We start from the raw sequence: 23085 nt of genomic DNA, 5'->3' as shown, positions 1-23085 counted from the left end.
CCGCTTACCTTCATAAGCAGGTGTGTGGTCACCTACTCGCCTCCTTCCCATCCGCGGGGGGGCGGGGACGCTCTCTCTTTGACGGTACACAGTGTGAGAAGAGCATTTATGCAGGTGAACACCAGGAAGGCTGCTGGCCCAGATGGTATAACAGGACGCATACTTAAGTCCTGTGCCAACCAGCTTGCCCCGGTGTTCACCGCCATATTTAATCAATCCCTGGCGGAGTCAGTGGTCCCTGCCTGCTTCAAGATGTCTACCATCATCCCTGTACCGAAGAAACCCTCCCCAACATGTCCAAATGACTACAGACCGGTGGCACTCACCTCTGTGGTCATGAAATGTTTTGAGAGGCTGGTCAAGGACCACATTTGTGCCTCCCTCCCCAGTGATATGGACCCTATGCAATTTGCATACAGGACAAACAGGTCCACTGACGACGCGGTCTCCCAGGTACTGCACAGCACCCTCTCCCACCTTGACCGTCAGAAGGGGGGCTATGTGAGACTGTTGTTCATTGACTACAGCTCAGCGTTCAACACCATAGTCCCCACCAGACTGGTGGACAAGCTGATCGAGCTGGGTCTGAGCTCCGCCCTGAGCGCCTGGGTACTGGACTTTCTGAGTGAAAGACCCCAGGCGGTCAGGGTGGGGGGTCAGACCTCCAACACCATCACCCTGAGCATCGGGTCCCCCCAGGGCTGTGTTCTAAGCCCCCTGCTGTACTCACTCTACACACACGATTGTGTGGCCAAGTTCAGCTCCAACTCCATAGTGAAGTTCGCAGACGACAGGGTGGTGGTGGGGCTGATCTCGGACAACGACGAGAAGGCCTACCGGGAGGAGGTTGAGGTACTGGAACGCTGGTGCCAGGACAACAGCCTGCTCCTGAACATTGGTAAAACCAAGGAGCTGATCGTGGATTATAGAAGAGGACAGCAGGAGACACACACACCACTGCAGGGCTGTACGCTAAGCTTTTTCACTAGGGGCACACTTGCCCCTAAATGAGAAATTTAGGGGCAAAAAATATTTTTTAGGGGCACATTTTTTTATAACAATTTTACCATTATAGTGAAAAAAAATATGTTCCTCCTGCCTCATTACTGTGGTCCTTTTATTTAACATTTAAGTGCTTTTGTTGTCAGGTTTGTATCTTTTATAATGAACCAACTGAACTTCATATTACCACTAGGGATGGGAATTGATAGGATTTTATCGATACGATTCCATTATCGATTCTGCTTATCGATTCGATTCTTTATCGATTCCCTTACCGATACCTGATCAATTTATAATTTAAATAAATAAATTGGAAATGCAACAGAACTACATTTAGTCATTTAGCTGACGCTTTTATCCAAAGCGACTTACAAGTTCTGTACGACAAGCCATCAGGAAGGGCACAACTCTATCAGCTGAGCAACAATGTTCATCAAAGTGTTGAGTGCTACAGTGTAGGTTAGTTTATTAGGACAAGTGCATGACAGTACGGTTAGTTAGGGTTAGATATATATTTTTTTATTCAGATAATGGTTGAAGAAGTGCGTCTTTAGTCGACGGCGAAAGATTGGACGTGATTCGGCTGTCCTAACTGGGGTGGGTAGTTCATTCCACCATTGTGGGGCAAGGACTGAGAATAGGCGACTTCTCTTTGATGACCCTCCCGGAGCTCGGATAGGAGTAGGTCTGAGGCGGCCAGAAGATGCAGAGCGTCGGGGTCTAAGCTGGTTAGAATAACAACATGCAACTTGACATTTCTGATTGTCATTTATTGTTGAGCCCCCATGTCAGAAAAATACAAAAACTGTAAAAAATAAAACATTAACTATAGCCTACACTTAAATAAAATAATGTATTTGAGATTCTCTTAAAATGTATTTATTTTTTTATTATTATTATTATTATTACGAATTTAATCTATTGAATAACAGGTTGTTATTCCTCTGACTTCTGTCTCTCACTCACACTCTCTCTCTCTCACACACACACACACACACACACACACACACACACACACACACACACACAGAGAGAGAGAGAGAGCTCCCTCCCCGGGCCCCTGTCCTTTAAAGTATTGGCTTGTGTTGCTACACGGACACATTTGTATGTTGCACCACTCTTCCTGGCTTACAGAGACTAGTAAACAAGCACTCACGTCTCTCATTATATGTGAACTAAAGAGTACAAGGTTTACACAACAGCCCCCACCCCTTGTTTTATTGTATTTGTACCTGTACTACCTGCTGTCAGCTGTTTATCTCTCTCTGTGAGCTTGATTAGCTAGCGTTAGCTCCGCGGCTAACCCTGAACTAAATCAATGACTAGGTTCTAAAGCATTTCGAGTAGTTTTCACTGCACATAGAAGTAGCCAAACAGCGGGAGCATTTCGGGAGTATATAACCAAAACCCAGGCAATTTCGAGCCCTTGGCTTGCCTTAAGGAATCAAATAGTCTGCCATTAGCTACATGCTAACGTTATAACGGTCGGGAAAACCTGGCAGCGATAAGGGAATTGAAAGTCACAGGCACGCGATTCCAGGTGCCTGTGACTTTCTATGAAGAAATTAGCTATGAAGAAACTTTACTTTTCGTCATAGCTAAATCAGACAGTCAGCCAGTCTATCAGAGTGAGTGCTCAGCCTTGGATAATTTAGGAGTGAAATGCGAATGCAAGGCTTGAAATCACTACTCGCAAGCCCGCCCCCAAATATTATTTACTAATCGCAACGGCCAATTAAAGGGGCAATTCGCGATAATCTCATCGCAGTGTACAGCCCTGCACTGATGATTAACGGGGCTACCGTGGACAGGGTGAGCAGCTTTAAGTACCTGGGGGTCCACATCTCAGAGGATCTGACATGGTCAACACACATAGACACAGTAGTAAAGAAGGCGAAACAGCGCCTCTACCACCTGAGGCAGTTAAGGAAGTTCAGAGTATCGGGGAAGATACTCCAGTCCTTCTACTCAGGAGCTGTAGAGAGCATCTTGACCGGAAACATCACTGCCTGGTATGGAAACAGCACGGCACAGGACAAGAAGGCCCTACAGAGAGTGGTGCGCTCAGCCGAGCGTACCACGGGTATTGCACTACCTCCCCTGCAGGTTCTATACAACAAGAGGTGCAAATCCAGAGCCTGCAGGATAATGAAAGACCCTCACCACCCCAATAACAGCCTGTTCCAGCTGCTGAGGTCAGGCAGACGCCTGCGAACCCCAGCTACTAGGACAGAGCGGCTTAGGCTCAGCTTCTTCCCCCAGGCCATCAGAGCCCTGAACAATGAACATTGCGTGCCACAGAACACTGAACTATCCACACACAAGCACACATGAACACACACACGACACGCACGCTGTGCACGCTCACACACTAGCAGCCACTTAACACTTTAACATGAGCGGGCACACACTCATGCCGCACACACGCACACTTATGGCCAAAAGGAAAGGCCACTTTAAATTAGAATAACAGGAACAGTGTATTGCACTACCAAAGCTACCTAGCATGTCCTATATGCTCTGTAAATAACTATGTACAGATACCGAGATGTCACACCATGTTACCTGTTACCTGTTTATTGCACAATGTTGTTTTTTATTGGATTCTACTATATGTTGTACCACTGTATTGCACATCGTTGCGGGCAAGACCACCCGCATTTCATTGTATACTTGTATGCCGTGACAATTAAAACTCTTGACTTGACTTGACCACAAGGCGAGATCAAGGGCCGCAGCGGCGTCCTGACGCTGAGCGTCACCAGAATTCATAGAACTTGGTTATATACATAACCTTACGTTCTATTTCATTCTGGCTCCGCTCAGCGTCAGTCTGCACAAGAGGAGCTGAGCGGAAGCCAGAAGCTCGACAAATGTACCCCGCTGAGGCCCCCCACAACCATCAGACCGGGGAGGACCGAGCCCCCCGACCCTCCCTAATGGAGGGATACCCTCCCTAATGGAGGGATACCCTCCCTATTGGAGGACGGGAGGGAGACAGATCCGACCGTGCGAAGAGGAACTCGAGCAACTCAACGCACAGGGTGAGGAGACCGTGGCTTGACCCCACGACTACGCACACGCACAACCCGCATGCCACCAGGGAACGAACGGAAGGAACAACCCTTGTTACTGCCCCCAAAATCACTGGGTCAAGAGCAAACTCAACCCCGTGGCAAGGCCGTAGCAGCGGAGCGCAAAGGAAGACCCAGACCCACTGAAGGGACTGGATCCCCTGGAAAAAAAGGGGGCCCGAGAGGTCAATGACGCCAGGCATCAAGACCCCACCAGGCGGTCACTTAGTGACACCGCCCCCCACATCGCCAGCGTATTCGGACAGGGCCCCTCCAAGAGCGGGCCCTTTCCCCCCATTAGTACGCCGCCTGGCACACTGACCCTGCAACACAGGCAGTCAGCATGGCCGTAAAGCACTCAAAGGTTAACCAACGGAAGCAGGCAGCGCACCGGGGAAACCAGGCAGCAGGCTGTAGACCCGAGCCTGGAGCACTGCGGACGAGACAGGCGCCAAAGGGGTCAACTGAAAACAGCCCCCCGGTGGAAGGGGCGTATGCTGGCATTGTTGCGCACCATGACAAAGCCTCCATCAAAAAAAAACCACCCAGAGGGGTCGAGGCAGAGAAGGCTGACACGATTGGCAGACGTCATAAACGTGCAGGGGCACACTCAACCGGGTAACCCGGGAGTTGACTCTGCTCCAACACACCAGGGAATCAACCACCCTCTTGGTACCACATACGGTGGTTGTTCCTATAACCCCTCAAGAAAAAAGGGTTATCCCAGGCCTACGGTTTCAACTAAACATTACTTCGGACCGGGCCCGGCGGCTCGGGAAGCACACAGGGTTACCAGAGGAGGTCCAGAAGACCACCCCAACAGCCCCCTCTTCGCCATGCGTGAGAGAGGAGCGAAAGAAGGAGAACCAGCCCCTTAGGATAGTGCCAGGTACAACGTGTACCCAACAAAGGGTCTCCATAACGCCTAACCCTGTGACACCCGGGCCGACCCGGCATTTTTCCCCCTGAAAAAAGCACAAGTCCCTCAGGGTACCAGAACAGCAGATCTGCATCCCCGGCGGACAACGGGTTAACTGACCTGGACCAGCGCGACCAGAACCAGTCCCGTGCCCTAACCACGCCGACATGCCCACTCCAGAAGAGGGGGTAGGTATGCGTGTCGATCTAAAACATGAAAAGAGGGCGCCACCCAGACGGTCCCATTTGTACCGCACTCAGTGGCCCACCCCAAGGGCGTGAGACCCCTCTACCTATGTTCTGATCTATTCCGTTAACATCCCCCAGATATGAACGAGAATTCACAGAGACAACCTAGTAAACTGGCGCTCGGAAGAGACAAAACTCCATCCCAGTTGCCCTATAAAAACGCTGTTTTAATAACAAGCAACCGAGGCGTACTTAGCCCCCTGCGTGATTCTTAACAGAAACACCCCGAGCCAGCACTATGTACGCGTCAAGACCCAAACACATCAATGGATAGTCTAGCAAGACACCAGACATTGTTCCTCCAAGTCGCCTGGGAGAACGACACGGAGCCGTCGTGCTTCATGTTCTTTCCTCTTTTTATTTAAAAAAGAAAGAAACACAGACTGACATGAATCCCACGTGACGCAGCTGAGGGTAATTTTTTTTTACATTTTTACATCCCGCCACCCTCGCCACAGGGAGGAGACGGAAATCCCCAGAGAGACTTCCCACGCGAGCTGTATAGATTGAAAAGAATATATTGCAACATTGAGCTATGTAACACTTGGGTTAGAGCTCTCCGAGGAGGAGGCACTGAACCAATACACACTCAATAATCGAATTGAATCGAATACACACACAATAGAGCAGAACTCCTTGTTTGAAGTTCTACTCACCTTGACAATCTGAGGAGGAGGCTCCCTCACTGGAAAGGAGTCAGATCTCACAGAAGACACTTCTCCCTGAGGAGGAGCTTCGTGAGGAGGAGCTCTGACAACTCCCTGAAACAGATCCATAACATGGACCTGAACAACCCACGGAAGTCTTACCAATAGAGACGCGCTCAGTGACGTACTCTATGGCGGGGGAATTTCCGCGGTGCCACACGCCCAATCTCCCAGGGCGTGGGACCAGGAAACTCCCTCCCCCCCCCCCTTACCCTGTAACGTGCCGAACAGCAACGTGACAGGAACCTTGAAGGACAGGTGGTTTTAACCCCTGACCAATCAGAAAAGGGGAGGAAAGGATTACCAGTTCACCCCTTTACGACCCCTCACCCATGATACGATGTAATGACAAATAGAGCATGACACAGTCATAGCATGCTACATGAAGCATCTAACAGCCTCACATAGCTCATGCGCTAACCTGCTACCTGAGTTTTACTAAGGAAAAACACAGAACAGAGAGGGCCCTTTTAAGAGCCCCGGTCCAGACTTACACATGTGCTTCTGTGGGCCAAACCTAACCCAGTTGTAGATCACAAGACACACACAACCCTTCATCACAACAAAAAATGGCAAAAGTACACTCTTACTACAGAGGAATGCCGTTTTTCATAACGAGAGAAGACAGAAGTCCTCGATTATGTAATGGCCACAGACCTTGCTAAGCACACATGATAAGTGACCAAACAACCTTTTCTTTAGGAAAAAATTGTTTCTCAAGCGGAAAGCACAACCCCAGCAATTAAGCTGAGGGTTACATCGTATCCCCACAAACACAGTGACACAATATATTGTAACCAACATGTCTGAGAGGAGGGGGGGGAAGCCCCAGGGAAACCGGAGGGTCACCCCTCCTATCTTACCCTTGATACGACCAAGGCGAACAGGCACCTCTGTTAATGTGTGAACATGCTGTTCATTGTCATCACAGGCTGAGAAAAAATATTCATTCCTCAATCACATGTCACTAAGCATAGCTTTACAGGTATAATTAACCCTCTTAGTTGTGAGTTCAACCACGGTACAACGTTACATGAACACACATGTTCTCATCACAACCAACCCAGTTCATTTTACACATATAAAAAACAACGCCGATTTACTACAGAGAGAAAAGCTATACCAGTGACAAGACAATTCACACACAACACGCGTCGTATCCTCAATGTATTGCAGCAACACATGTTTTGGAACATCGTTATTACAAAACATTTAGAAGGGAAGAAAAGAAGAAGTGTTTAAAGTCCGGAGGACTCCTACCTTCACCCTGAACGCAGGCCGAGAGAACAGCAACACTGGTTAACGGGACACCGAGTTGAACCCAGCATCTCCTGCGCCGGTGACGAGGGTATGTCCGCAATGCCACCCAGCCGCCGTTCTCCATGTTGACGAAGTCCTCGCTGGCACTGGCACCCGGGTGTAGGGTCGACTAACATCCTCTGTCAAAGATGACGTCGTAGTCAGAGTGTTTAAGGCATGTTATTAACGTTTCAATAGTGTAGCATTAAGCTAACAGCCGTCTGACTGATAGCAACAAGCTAACGTTTACTAGTCTAGTGAACACAACAAGCTAGCGCCGCAGCTAACAGCTGACTGGCTAACAACAGTAGGCCACAAACTAGCACGCCAGCTAACAGCTATCACCTGAACTGTACACAACGACATAACAAGCCACACTTCAGACAGGCCGCTGTCCAAGTCCCTCCCCATCCTAAGAGGGAAGAAAAAAAGAATGTCAAACACAGTTTTCAACAGTGATTTACCAGACATACAGCGGAGCCGGCACAAATTCCCATCCGGGCTGCAGCCGACTTTGAGCATGGAACTCCCGATAATGAAGATCCTATGCCCACATTTCCTCGTTAGGGTGTACTTCCACATTTATGTGAGAGATGGGGCCTGCACGGGACAGAGAAGCATCCGCTTGTCCAGAACCAGGTCCCGGTCGCGGCCCACTAGATTGACCATCATGGGCGTCAGACCAAGATCCTCCGTCCGCCGCTTAAGAAGCCGAACAGAGGACCCCAGTCCGGAGTCGGCGTTCGTAAAATTGTCAGCTAACCCCCATAGCATAAACAGACAACCAGTGCTCGCAAGCAAACAGTACTCACCCCAGGGTTAGAAATTAACATTTTTTTTCAAGGGCTTTTTTTGCCCCCCTTAATTGATTTTCGGGGGCTTTTTTTTGTATTTCGGGGGCACTGAATTTTTATGATGAAAATTAACATAAGGATTATAAAACATTGTTGACACTTTTTTTTACAGTCTTCGTCCCTATGTTTGATAATGTAATGTTAATGTCTCCATATATAGGGCTCTACGCTAACCTTTTTCCCAAGGAGCACATGTGCTCCTAAATAAAATGTTAATAAATAAAATCTAAATAAAAATTTAGGAGCACACAAAGAAATTTAGGAGCACAGTGAAAATTGTTCAAGTAACACAGAGTTTATTAACTATTTATCTCATGCATTATTATACTGTGCGTGTGCACACTATGAATTGAAAATGGGGGACCCTGATGTAAACAAGACGAAAGTCTTTCTCTGGTCTGCATCCCCTTAACTTGTGTGTATTGAGCTGTACTGTATTGTACCCATTCTGCAATCTGTTAATAAAGTTTTCAATCAATCAAACGCAAAGGATATCGGTTGTCAAGCTGCTTTTGTATGTTGTAGTGTTGTTATGATACCAACATTTTGACTTTGATACAGATAGGAAAGGTAATGGAATATATTATTAGATGACAGAACATTGAAAATTCTTTATACAATTATTTAATTCATTATGAAATAGAAATTCCGTTTTTGGGTGGAACGTTTGTTGCAAGGAGGGAGGAGGCGGGGACCGCTGCGTGTTACACACAACACGGAGAAATGGTCTAGCTGCTTCGGTGCGTCGTTAACGTTAACGTCGGAAGAAATTCCCCACTAAGCCCTAAATTCAGAGCAGAGCAGTATCCTAATGACTTTTATGCTTCAGTCGATAAGGTGTTTTGCGAATTCTGTCAACATACCGTGGGGACTGGACCTGCAAAAACACGTGCGAATATCACTTCAAAAGCCATGTCAGCCGGATTCCTCTCTTTCTCCTCGTCTCTCTTTTGCTCAAAATAAAAATGAATGGGCTTCATGGCTGGCTGATTTTTTTGCGTTGTCTGATTCTGAATGTATAACTTGCCTAAGCCGGTACCGTGACTTTGTTTTCGGGCGCTACTGTGATTGGACGTTTATGCGCCTTGTGTAATGTGGGACTATTATAACAGCGGAGCTGTTTTGTAATCGTCACTCGTCTCGAGTAAATGATTTTTCCGGGTGGCGCACACACACATATTATTAGGGCCAAATACAAGGGAAATGCTCGCACTGTAGATCATATATATAATTATATATATAATTAGTAAACTGTCGGGGGCATTTTCTGCCCCCCTTAACTGATATTCGGGGGCATTTTGTCCATTTTCAAGGGCATTTTGCCCCGAGCCCCCGTTAATTTCGAACCCTGACTCACCCCACCCGGAAGCAAACTGGCTTCTCACAACAGCCGGTGCCTCCCACAGTCCAGCTGTATGACCGGAGGGCAAAAACCCATCCAGCCGCAGCAAGGAGGACTGCAGTTGGGGAGTATATCAGCGGCGCGAGCCCCTAATACGAAAAAGCCGGTGGAGGTCAGAATGATCATCATCTTCCAGACACTCCAGTGACGAAGACAATATCGCCGTATTTTCTCGAAAATAGTGAGAGAGAAAATAAAGATATGATGTCAACGTATCTTCCCGTTCTTTTGTTTTCCAACTTTCTTCAACTAACAACCTCGTCAAGTGTGGGTATCTACCGAAGGCACTTCCTTGTGGTGAAAGTGAAGAAGGAGGCGAGTAGGTGACCACACACCTGCTTATGAAGGTAAGCGGATAGGGGTGTGGCCAGACGAATGTTGGTATGTAAAGGTACATTGTGGAATTTTTTATTCAGTGCACGTGCACGAAGTGAAGTCAGTGCAGACTGACGCTGAGCGGAGCCAGAATGAAATAGAACAGCAATATGTACAATGACAGAAGGAGGGGAGATCCAGACTCTACAAAAATTGAAAGAAAGATTCGGACTAGAGAATAGCGACCACTTTAGATATTTACAGATTAGGGACTACTACAACAAGGAAATAATACTAGACAAAGACAAAGATCAGAATGGGATAATTAGGATAATGGTAAAAGCATACGAAGGAAGGAAGGGGGGGGGGGGATATCAGCACTATATCAGGCAATAATGGACAGCAAGGACATCACAACCAAATATATAAAGGAAAAGTGGGAGAAGGAATTAGAAACGGAGATAACAGAAGAAGAATGGTATAACATATGTAAGATACAACACACAACCACATATGGAGGGAGTTTGGGTGGAAAAACATAATTAGATTTTTTATAACACCAGAAATACAGGGCAACTATACACCAACACAGAAACCATGCTGGAGAAAATGTGGACAGGAAATAGCAAACCACACACACATATTCTGGGGATGTCAGATAATAAAGAACTATTGGGAAGAGATAGGAGGGATAATAAATGAAATAGTAGGTTATGAAATACCCCAGACAGGCCAAGTATTGTATTTAGGGAACTTAACACAGGAAGGAATTCAGGGGAAAGACATATACTTGATTAAGATATTACTAGTAGCAGCCAAGAAAGCATTGACGAAAATGTGGTATAGAGTAGAGCTGCCGCGATTACCGCATTACCGCGGTATCGCTGTTACATCACGGCCACCGCAGAGTAGGCTGAATACCGCGTCACTGCTGTTTTTTATAATAATAATAATAAATTACCCGCCTCTCGTTGGGCTTGCGGCTCTGCAGATATACCCTACTCATCTATCGAGGTTCCAAGCGACCCTATTGGGTACCAGAAAAGTCACGTGAAACATTGCAGACCACTGATTGGTCAGAAGAGAGACGCGTCACACGTTGTAGCGTCACCACCAATCGGCAAGCGCGTATTAGGTTTTTACTTCCTGAATGTCAGATCATCACAACACGGCTAATAACGTTAGCTTTAACTCTCCGCCGGAGTGGACTACGATCGCTCCTAAGGAGTACTAAACGAGGCATAATGATTTTACTGTCTGCAACGAATGTTATAATAAAAGCCCTTCGTTCTATACACTTGTCTGATTGAAAACTTTATTAACAGACCGCAGAATGGGACATCTCAGCACGCTCTGAGCAAAGAAAGGAACTGAGATATGAATAGAGTATTGCTTGCCTTGCTATTGTCCGGTAAATACGCTGATGTTATTGAACGTATAACTATATAATGTTAATGCCACAAAACGAATGCCTTTATTATAAAGTAGTAACTTTATAGTAATAATAATAAGAAAGGGTCGGGGGGGTTAGGGGTAACCACCCCTGCCCGCGACACCGAGTGAACGGCGCATGACCAGAGGGTAAACTTCGAATCCGTGTTTCACTTTCAATAACTAATGCGTGCTTGCCGAATCCCAAACAATATTCATGCTGCAAAGTCATCCTCTAAAAATAGACATTTAGACTAGAGGCAGGCTATATGCTATAAAGAGTAGACTACTACTAAAAAAAAAATGCATTCAAACTTTTTTTTTAAATTTTTTGTGTGCATGCGGTAATAACCGCGGCGGTAGGAAATATTTAGCAAATGTGTGCGGTAAGGAAATAATCAATACCGCGGCAGCTCTAGTATAGAGTAGAAGCACCGACGAGGGAACAATGAACAGAGATAGTGGGTGGGATACAGGAAATGGAGAGAATCACACATAGGCTGAGGCTACAAGACGAGAAGTTTGAGTCAAAATGGGAGAAGTGGGAAGAGTATAGGAAAAAAAGAAACGACATCACAGGAGAGTGAAAAGGAGACAAGAAGAAAAATCAAAACGAAAATAAACTATGAAGGTACCAAAGAACCCATGTCACTTTTTTTTGTTGTTGTATTTTTTATCTCTTTTCTTTGTTTTGGTTTTTTCTTGTTTTGTTTTCCCTTTTCCCTTTAGTGAATTTATTTTAGGTCAACTCGTCATTCGATTTTGATATTATTTTCTACTATCAGCTATATTTTTTTGTTCTTATCTGTCGAATTGTATTGTACTGTCGTTTATAATTTTGACCGCCAATTGTATTGTTGTATGTGGATGTTTGTTTGTAAATCAAAAAACTGAAAATAAAAATTTAAGTATAAAAAAAAAAAAAAAAATATTGAAGACTCTGGCAGGAGCACTCATTCAAGGGTACTACGACTATGCTTGCACCTCATGGTACCAAAGCACCTCAAAGGCGCTTAAAACAAAATTACAAACATCTCAATACAAACTGGTCAGACTACTACTTGACCTTACCCCCAGAACCCACCTCACCCCTGCCCACTTTGACAACCTAGGATGGCTTAGAGTAGACGACTGAGTACAGCAACTTGCAATGGGCCTGGTCTACAAGATACACTATACGACTAAGGTACCCATGTACATGTCAAAATACTTCCCAAAGGTCAGTGAATACCACAACCACTACACCAGAGGAAGCTCAACAAATCACGTTAAACCCAGATTCGGCTCAAACAAGGGACTAAACACGTTTCACAATTATGCCACATCAATGTGGAACGCCCTACCCAAAGCTGTAAAGGAATGTGAATCTCTACCCACATTCAAAACCGCTCTTAAAGAGCACCTACGGGAGGCTGCAATTCGAAACTGGCCACCGTAAATGCCCAAAACCCCCACCACCTCCTAATAGACAGTCTCCTCCCCACCGCATGTACATATTCCCTCCCCGCCGTATGGATATTTCTCTCCCACCCACCCACCCCCTCCTAATGTACAGTCCCCTCCCCAACATATGTATACACTCTGTCAGGATCTAGGGGTAACAGTAGGCTACTGTATATTTGAATACCGTTTATGTCACAAATGTATCAGTACTAAATACCTATATGTCCCTATGCCATAAATGTCATGTATGTTGTGTATGTCATAAATGTCTATATGAATTGAAAATGGGGGACCCTGATGGAAACAAGACAAACGTCTTTTTCAGGTCTGCATCCCCTTAACAATTGTATGTATTGAGCCGTACTGTATTGTACCCATTCTGCAATCTGTTAAATAACGTTTTCATTCATTCATTCCAATTTAGCCATTGGCAATTCAGCCATTGGGTGGGTGGCGCCATAGATATATATATATATATATATATATATATATCTATGGGTGGCGCTGCTGAGCGGCCCTCAGACCGCCGGACCTGAGAGCGCCGCTGGCTCTGCGGCTCTGCAGTTGCATAAGAGCGCATTATGATCGCATGTCTGGCTGTCTTCATCTATATCCATCGAGATCTTCCGGTTGGATTCAATTTCCCACCATTGCTGGAGGAATTATCGGGCACCTGGCTGCGCAGTTACATTTCTATCGTCGCTTCCATGTAGGCTTTAGTTTAGTTTATTCGACAATTATTAAAATACATGTTACAACAAGTTATGCATCCTAAAATGATCAAGGATAGAGCAAAAAGTCACGGACTTATTTCCATTGTGGACCTTGATGTCAGCACATCGTAATACATAAACAGTATTATCATCAGCTACTTTATATTGCTAAAAGTAAAATTAAAAAAGTTAAATACAGCGTCAACAGAAAACAACCCTTTAATAATAAAGGATACAGTAGCCTACTGTCAGACATCATACAACATATAGCCGCGTTGTCTATAAATTATAAAGCAAGGACGTGTCATAAAAACCCTCCTACCCGAACGAATATAAGGACTGCTTTCCTGTCCCGATACAACTCCCTGAAGGGAATGGATGTTCCTTGGCGGTCGTAAACCAGACACTCTTCTACGTCCTCCAGACTCACGTCCACATGTGGTCCGTTATCTCCCTTGTGTCCCGTTTTAATCTGTCGGGTGATAGGTACGACTTCTGCCATCGTGGTGGAGTCTCGGAGACTGCATTTTTCCAAGGCCCTTCCCAGTGCTATTTTGGGAGTTCCTTGCGAGAGAGCCGTGCTCCTGGTCGCCAGAAGGGAATTCACGCCCATTCTCACAAGTGCAGTCTTGTCCTTAATGCCTGCTTGTTTCAGGCTCTCAGAACTGTGGCCTGCCCTACCACACTGTAAGTGCGTGAGTCTGTGTCTGTTTGTATAAAAACCAATATGAGCCCCAGCCAGCCCTGTTAGAAACCAGAGCTGGAGTACTGGTCCACATGAGTTCTGCTGCTTTCCAGTGGGCTTCTGTGCTCTCCAGAAGCAGAGAAAACAAGGGAAGGCCTGTATGCAGCCCACACCAGCAAGCATATTAGAGAGACTGACTGAAAGTTTACCAGTTGTTACTTAGCAACAGCTGTAGATCATAAAGCGTCAACTGAAAATTGCATTGGGTAAACTCCATCCGCCTCCAGCTCTTAGTAGGGACAGTTTGTATTGCTGCCAGTGTAGCAGAGAGGCCCTGCCTGGAATATCTACCCTACACGACCAAGGTACCCATGTACATGTCAAAATACTTCCCAAAGGTCAGTGAATACCACGATCACAACACCAGAGGGAGCTCCACAAATCATGTTAAACCCAGATTTGGCTCAAACAAGGGACTAAACACGTTTCGCAATTATGCCACATCAATGTGGAACGCCCTACCCAAAGCTGTAAAGGAATGTGAATCACTACCCACTTTCAAAAACACTCGCAAAGAACACCTACGGGAGACTGCAATTCGAAACTGGCCCCTGTACATGTCCTAACCCAACCCAATGTACAGTAAATGACCAAGTATGGTTTTGTCAATATTCCAATGTACAGTTTTGCTTGTACAGTTGTACAGTGTCCCCCACCCACCCACCCAACTACCTCCAATGTACAGCCCCCCCCCACCTACCCTCCAATGTACAGTTTCTACGTCAAATGTATATACTCTCTTTTCTGGACTCTTTTTGTATCACAAACAGTACTGTATTTGCAAATCTGATATGTCATAAATGTATAGATGTAGCAGTACTGTCTATCTGTATGTCGTGTATGTCATATATATATGTTACGATTAATTGAAAATGGGGGACCCTGATGTAAACAAGACGAAAGTCTTTCTCTGGTCTGCATCCCCTTAACAATTGTATGTATTGAGCTGTACTGTACTGTACCCATTCTGCAATTTGTTAATAAAGTTTTCAATCAATCAGCCTGAAGCCTAGTAAGCCACATACCTCCCCTGGCCTGAAGCCTAATATCTCCCCTGGCCTGAAGCCTAGTAAGCCACATACCTCCCCTGGCCTGAAGCCTAGTAAGCCACATACCTCCCCTGGCCTGAAGCCTAATTATCTCCTTTGGCCTGAAGCCTAGTAAGCTTAATATATCCTTTGGCCTGAAGCCTAGTAAGCTTAAAATCTAATTTAGCCTGAAGCCTAGTAAACCTAATATCCTTTGGCCTGAAACCTAGTAATCCTAATATCTCCCCTGGCCAGTGAGGATTCTCCTTTGGCTGACTGGTAGATTTGGTTTCCCATATTTGGATGTTTGGGTTACAATTTATTATAAATTAAGTCAAATGTATTTAAAAAGTGGCAACATGCTTGCAAAACTGTTTCTGTTTTTCATTTCTGACTTGGAAATGCAAACCAAGTATTTGGCGAATGTGCACAACATATTTGACCAAACTCAAGTGGGTTGGTAGACACTGCCACCTAGAGGCACTATACTGGTATTTTCACAGTAGGCTACTCTACAACATTATGACTGCTCCATCACTCAACAACCTCAACCGTATATATATATATATATATATATATATATATATATATATATATATATATATATATAGTTATCTTTCTTCCAACATGGCTGTTATTATTAACCAATTTAAAAAAGAAATGCCTGATTTCTGTGCAGTGATAGAGTGGGTAAACATTGTAAAAGTGTGATATTACTGTTACATTCCACTTTGAAATGTTTACAGGATCCAGTGATAAAACACAAATTGTTTACATCTTTGTTGCTATATATTTCTTATATCAACACATAGAAACCGTTGTCTTGCACACAGCAACTGTTATTTCTTCCAACACGGAGGACAAATGGGCATTCTACCATGTACTACCATTACTACTACTTCTTCTTCTACCATTACTACTACTACTACTTCTTCTACTACTACTACTATACTGCTACTACGACTACTACTATGACTGCTACTATTACTACTACTACTGCTACTATTACTACTACTACTGCAGCTGCTACTATTACTACAACTACTAGTAGTAGTACTACTGCTGCTACTACTACCAGGCACGTGCACACATAGAGCCCAATGGGTGCTTGAGCACCTGCCCTTTTGAGCCCCATAAAAAGTGCCCTTTTAAAAATATATATTATTATTATTTTTTTTTTACCGTTGCGCATATAGACTGCCCTTCCAACTGAAAAGTGTCAGGATAGAATCAAAATATTAGGTAAAGAGAGAGAGATGCCCCGTATTCCATTGCAGTTTGCACAGCCTCCTCAGCGTGCCTCTCCGCGGACCTATATATTTTATGCATAGCATGGGTGGTGATGATGATGATGATAGAAACCGCTGTGGCGCATACAGTTGAATGCTGGTGTAATAATAATAATAATAATAATAATAAACTTTATTTGTATAGCACTTTTCATACAGAGGTTGCAGTTCAAAGTGCTTCACAACAGTAAAAAAATACAGGCATGAGCGAGCATAGCAAAGTATGGTAAATCACAGTGTTTCACATTAGGATCTATCATCCTAATAGGCTCTCTATTTACAGTTTCATTCAGTAATACAAATAATAAAATAGTTTAAAATGATTAAGTTTAAAAATAGTCTAAAAATTATAAAATAGAACGGACATACAACAACAGTAAAAAATACAGGCATAAGCGAGCATAAAAATTTAAAATGTAAATACAAAGAGATAGAGAGGTAGCAAGGTTAGGCAAATCACAGTTCTTCAGCAATACAAATAATAAAATAGAATAGATTAGATAGAGTAAAAAAGTGCGGTTTGATTCAGTTTAAAATAGGTTGTGTAAACTCCCCTACCTAACATTGACATTTAATAGTGGAGCATGCACTGGACTGCCGCCAGGGGGAGCTGGTGTGACGTTGGGCAGGAGAGACAACAGGTGAAGAAGGGCTGGCTGAAGGCAGAACTCAGACAGCGGGACTGCCTCTTCATCGTTTCTACACAGAAGCAAGCGGACGCGTAGAGCCGGAGCTCTAGACACTAAGGACACGCGGGATATGACCCCCGTCACGGGGCGGGTTAGTAATGTCGTATGCGATAGCTTAGCTTCCAGTTAATGCTAAAGAGACACTGTGAGCAAAGAAGCAGACGTGCTACTGCCGAAGAGTGTTGTAGATATTGCACACGTTGCGTTTTAGTTAAAGTATAGGTGACAGGACAGGGGGTCGTCCTGACCCACAGTTTAGCTTCAGTTAGGCCTAGCACCACAGTTTAGCCCGTGTGTCGCCCCACCTCTCCAGCCCAGCAGCGGACCCCTCAACGGACGTCGCTGCACTGCACACACCTCCAGCCCCTCCGAGACGTCGACCTCCAGCAGTCACCTGCCTAACGTCAACCCAGCCCCGCCTCCTGCTATCACGGGACTTCTCGACGGCCATCTCACCACACGGACGTTCGGTGGTGAGAGCAGGCCAGCCCTTGGTTAAGTACACACGAGCCAGTTACAGTGAGCACTCCGAGTGCTGGAACCTGGGGTAAACATTCTCTTTGTGCGGAGCGTGCCCTTTAAGGGCAAAGAGAATCAGTACTTTGAACTGGCACGTGTACCAGTGATTAAGGGTGCTTTCTCACTCACCATTCGGGTCCGTTCCAGTCTGTACCGTCCTCGTTCCGTCCTTGGGTGCGAACTTCCCCCCTCCCTCTCCCCCCTCTAGTTTGCGTACACACTCAGTCTTGGTGCGCTCTGGGTTTTGTTTACGGTTTGCGTTTTGAGCGTGTAAGCTTGCCGTAGGCGATGATGTCACGCTCGAAAATGTAAACACAGGAAGAGTGTTAACACGGCGGTGGAGACTGGATGCTGATATAAAAGAAACAAATAACCAATAAATATGAAGTTATATTTGAACCTCTGTTGTCAAGCCTTGTCAATATAACCCACCCCCCTTTTCTCACAAATGGAACTGGTGTCGTGCAGTCCGCTCCAGGGTTAACGCTAAGCTAACGCTAGTTAGCTTACGCTAACGCTAGTTAGCTTAGCCTATTACTAGTCTATCTAGTCTACTAGACCTATCTACTAGTTAGCAGCTAACATTATCCCATCACTCTTATTATATTGCATGTTAGTTGATGGAACTGGTGTTGTGGATTCCGCTTTGAGCGTTTCTCAGGGTTAACGCTAAGCTAATGCTAACACTAGTTAGTTTAGCCTGTTCAGCAGCTGTTCAGCAGCTAACATTAGCTCATCGCTCGTGGCAATTATATTGCATGTCATTGATCTACTGGTCGACCACGGCCGACTGGTTGGGCACCACTGGTCTAATAGAAATAAATGCATTCGAACAAGAAACCAATGTATAGACATAGCAATGGCAAACCAAATTGCCAGGCCTAATGCGAGCCAGGGAAGTGTTGTGCTTTGTAACGTGGCTTCATGTTTTCATCCACTGAGCTTTGAGGCTCCACATGCTTGTATTGGTTGAGGTCTGAACTCGTAAATTGCCCATAAATATAGTTTTTGTAGGTATTGTCCAGTTGTTGCTGTGTGTTTTTATCTGCCCAAAATTCAAGCAAGTAACGACGTTGTGTGTGTCAGCAAGTTGATACAAAAGCCTCCCCCGCTCCCACTGGCGCACACCCGGAACCACCTATTTCAGCGGTCCAGGTTCAGCGCCCCCGGGGACGCTGATTTGTCCCCGGGGACGGGGGTGAGCGTTCTCACTAGGACAGACACACTTTTATTTTTTTATTTTATTTTTTTTATCTTTTTCCCCCTCCTTTTTCCTCCGATTTTTCTCCCATCCCAATGTTAGTCGTTATGCCAATTCCCAATCCCCTTCCTGGTCGCTGCGGTCTGGGAGAGTGGAGGCTACCACGTGCTTCCTCCGACACACGTCCAGCCAATCAACCGCTTCTTTTCACCTGGCAGCGCGGATTCTCACTGAGAGGGCGTAGCGTGTGGAAGGATCACACTATCCCACTTAGATCCTATCCGCGCTTAGCAGGCGCCCCGACCGAACTGTAGGAGTCGCTGTTTACAACGACCCGGACCCACCCCACCAGCTTCTCCCACCCTCTAATACTGCCAATTGTATTAGTGTGAACGGCCAGCCAAGCTGGTGACAACCCCGGAGCTGTGAGCTGGATTCAAACTAAATCCAGCCGCTCCGGGGTTGGTGACGAACGCAATCTCCGTTACGCCACCTGACCGCCCTGACACACCCTTTTCTGATGCGATCCGGCTCTGATTCGACCCCGAACGGTGAGTGAGAAAGCACCCTAGGGGCGCCCTGACGTTTGTTATTTTGGGGAATGCCGGCTTAGACAGGCTTTTTGTTTCAACTGTGGGCCCACTGTATTTTCTGGTTACATGTGTTGTGCGGTTAATTTGTGCAGACAGCACGTGTGGATAATAATAATCTTTCCCATCGAATAGCTTGCGGAGCTAGCCAGTACCCTCGCTCTCTCTACCTGCGGGTGAATGAAAAGTGTCTTAACCCTTACGGGGACCTGTTTCATTACAGTAGAGCAGGGGTGGCCAACCAGTCAGAGACTAAGAGCCACAAAAATTACTGTGGTACCACAAAGAGCCACACCATATACCAGCGTTTCTCAACCTTTCTTTTCAGTCACGGCACCCTTCATGTGTTTATAGGTCTCACCCTCTGGCCTCTGAAGTTGCTAATGTCTTTTTTATTTGGGCCTCACAGGGTTAAAAGTACCCTGTGAGACCCACGGTTGCAAAATTACAAAATCACTTTTAGCCATTTAAAAAAATAATGTTTATTTAAAAAATGTTAAAGGGGAACTATTTTACTATTTCTTTCACTATTTGGGCACTTTTACACAATTCCTGTGAGTCTATGGAACACCTAGGTTTTTTTCAAAAAAAAATGCATTGTTTTGTATTTCTAATCAAGTACTAAAAACCGCATTTTTCTACCTCAAGATCTTAATCTTAATTATTATGCAGCTGAGAAATCTCTGACATCACAGATATGCACATTTTCAGATGACTCAGTTCAGTGAGGGTGAATATTGTGAGAGGAGAATTGGAAGAATGCGCCAATATGAGAATTAGAGACATATATCCTATTAATATAAGTCCACATAGCTAAGAAACAATGGTAAACACTGAAAAAGGCCATTTATAAGATAGTTCCCCTTTAAGCACATGTATAGTCAATTGGTCCTGTTGTTCAGCCTCACAATGCTATTTGATAGTAAATGTGTTTATATGTCCCACCCTCTGGCCTCTGAAGTTGCTAATTTCTCTTTAATTTGGGCCTCACAGGGTTAACCTCTTAAGCCCGAGATATACAGTAAAAGTGTATATTTTCAGCATTACGTTTGTTTACCAATTATTTTAACTGTTATTAGTGAAATATAAGATTATAGAAATCTCAGGGCATTGAGTCGGAAACCGGCGCATATTGACAGGAGGAAGTGGCACAGCCAAAAGTGAGTGTAGTCTTTTGAAGGAAGAGACTCAGGGCTTTCAAATTTCGAAAAACGACCCTACCCAGCTCACACCAGCCCCTGTCAATCATCTGACTTCTGGATTTACTTTTTAATTTCTCTTATTTTTTGGGATTATCTCCCACAAACCTGAACGTTATTGCCATAAAACAGAACGCAGTTAGTTTCTCTACCTTTCTGTGAACGTCTTGCAAAAAATGGTGTTGCAATATGATGAAAAATGGTGGAGAAATTTACATTATAAAAAAGATGGCAGAATTCAGTACTGTATCTACAAAACCTTCTGTTTAATCATCTTCCCTTTATTCATTTGCTTAGATTTTTCAGGTCTGGTCAATTTTAGCATGGTGTTATTCACAGTCAAAGATAAAACATTTTTTAAATAGAATTGATATTCTCCTTTGGTTCATTACAATTTACTCAAGCCTAGTAACAGACACACTATTTCTGACACTGATCCATTAAGTCCCTAGATTCAGATACCAAGAACATGCAAATGGACCATTAAAAAAAAAATTAAAAAAATTATTATACGTCCTTATGGAATGAGTGACATAAAAAAAGGTAAAAAAAAAAAAAAAAAGTGGCCAACCCGCGAGCCGTGGGTTGGCCACCCCTGCAGTAGAGTGTGCGATCTAAGTGCCATGCATTGTGCCTTGTATTGACTGCATGATAACTTATATAAAAGAGAGGCGTACAAATGGGAGCACTGTGTGCGTGTCTGTTAATGTGCATTCTGTTTAACCCCTTCCTTTCCGGGTAATGCTCATTATTGTTTAACCCCTTCTTACCCACGGCCTATACATCATTGGGACAGGTCTCTGCTCATCAGCAAGGAAAGGTACTGCTTTGGGGAGAAAGTATATCGTCTATCACTATCACTATCACCGGGTGTGGGAGGGTGCGGGAAGTATTAAGGGAAGTGTGGGTGTGTGGGGAATTACTGCGAGTCGCCCTGGAGGGCAAGAAGGACCAGCGCACCACCCCTAGGTTAGTAAATCCTAGGCCCCATCCACTCCCTCTGCTAAAGCTCCACTCTAATACTCCTGCACTACAGTCGGGGACTCAACCGGACCCAGATCTGCTGCGTTCCCACTACCTGGTGACAGTGTACATCTACTCTCATAAAGTAGGGATAATCCACCCTTCTACACTGGTATTACACTCACTGAGGGACACGAAGAAGTCAAGTCCGATGGGATTTGGGAATCTCAAATACAAATCGGGATTGGAATAAAAAATGCATTTATATTAAATAATACAGAATATACAGCACTTCTTGGGGTCTGTAGGGTAAGCACTTATTCCCTCCCCCCTGAACATTTATGGAGATGTATGGGCCTTTTAAGTCAGTGATAAAAGTGTCTTTCAAGGATAAGTGAGCTCCTGTACTAATTATTATAGTTCAATATTCAATATTTGATCACCAAAACCCCCCAAAAAGCATAAAAAGGGGGCCCCCCTGCCCAAAAAGGGCCCCCAAAAATCGGGCTTGCACGCTTTGCGCGCTCGGTTCTAACGTACACAGGTATAGTGCCCTTTTCAGCCTTTGAGCACCTGCCCCTCTAAAGTCCTGTGCACGTCCCTGAGTCTACTACTACTACTACTACTACTACTACTACTACTACTACTACTACTACTACTACTACTACTATTACTACTAGTATTTCTACTATTACTTGGCAGCACTGTGGTGTAGTGGTTAACACTGTCGCCACACCGCTAGAAGGTCCTGGGTTCGATTCCCGCTTGGGGACCAGGTTGCCGCGTTGCCAGGTACCCAGGTGGGGTATCTCCCGGGCCTTTCTGTGTAGAGTTTGCATGTTCTCCCCCCAATCCCCCATGCTCACAAGGGTTTCCCCTCCTGATAAAAATAAACCCAATGGAAGAACATGCAGAACAAATCGCTAATGCTGTCACATCCCTGACGAAGACTGACAGGAGCACTTGGATTGGTCCCCGGGCGCGGCCCACGCCGCAGCCCATGTCTGCTCCCGGCTGCCTTTGGGAGGAAGGACGACAGGATGGGTCAGGGGTCAGGGACTACAGCCCCCTCAGCATCGACGGGGCACCGGTTGAGAGAGTGAACAGTTTTAAGTACCTCGGAGTCCACATATCCGAGGACTTGACATGGACCACACACATTGACAGTGTTATCAAGAACGCACAACAACGCCTCTACTTCCTTAGGCGCTTAAGGAAGTTCAACGTGAGTCAGAAGATCCTCAAGAACTTCTACTCATGCACAATAGAGAGCATCCTGACTGGCAATATCACCTCCTGGTTTGGGAATAGCACTGCACAAGACCGCAGCAGACTACAGAGAGTGGCCCGTTCAGCCGAACGCACAATTGGAGGGGGGCTTCCCACTCTCCAAGGCATTTACAACAAGCGGTGCATGGGCAAGGCTAAGAGAATAATCAAAGACTCCAGCCACCC

At 45.2% G+C, this 23085-nt stretch overlaps 1 protein-coding gene across 1 annotated transcript in view; it reads right to left on the bottom strand.

Moving 5' to 3' along the window:
- prxl2c (peroxiredoxin like 2C) overlaps positions 1-13909 on the bottom strand; it is a gene marked incomplete at its 5' end in the record, with an annotated part of 30197 nt that extends 16288 nt beyond the window's left edge. Inside the window, one exon of the mRNA XM_084308077.1 lies at positions 13730-13909. Coding sequence (XP_084164203.1) covers positions 13730-13909 — 180 coding nt within the window. The remainder of the gene's footprint in view (positions 1-13729) is intronic.
- Positions 13910-23085: the final 9176 nt, after the last annotated feature.

Source organism: Notolepis coatsorum, assembly GCF_963971535.1.
Source record: "Notolepis coatsorum genome assembly, chromosome: 2".
NCBI classification, from domain to species: domain Eukaryota; kingdom Metazoa; phylum Chordata; class Actinopteri; order Aulopiformes; family Paralepididae; genus Notolepis; species Notolepis coatsorum.
This window is presented reverse-complemented; position numbering and strand designations above follow the sequence as displayed.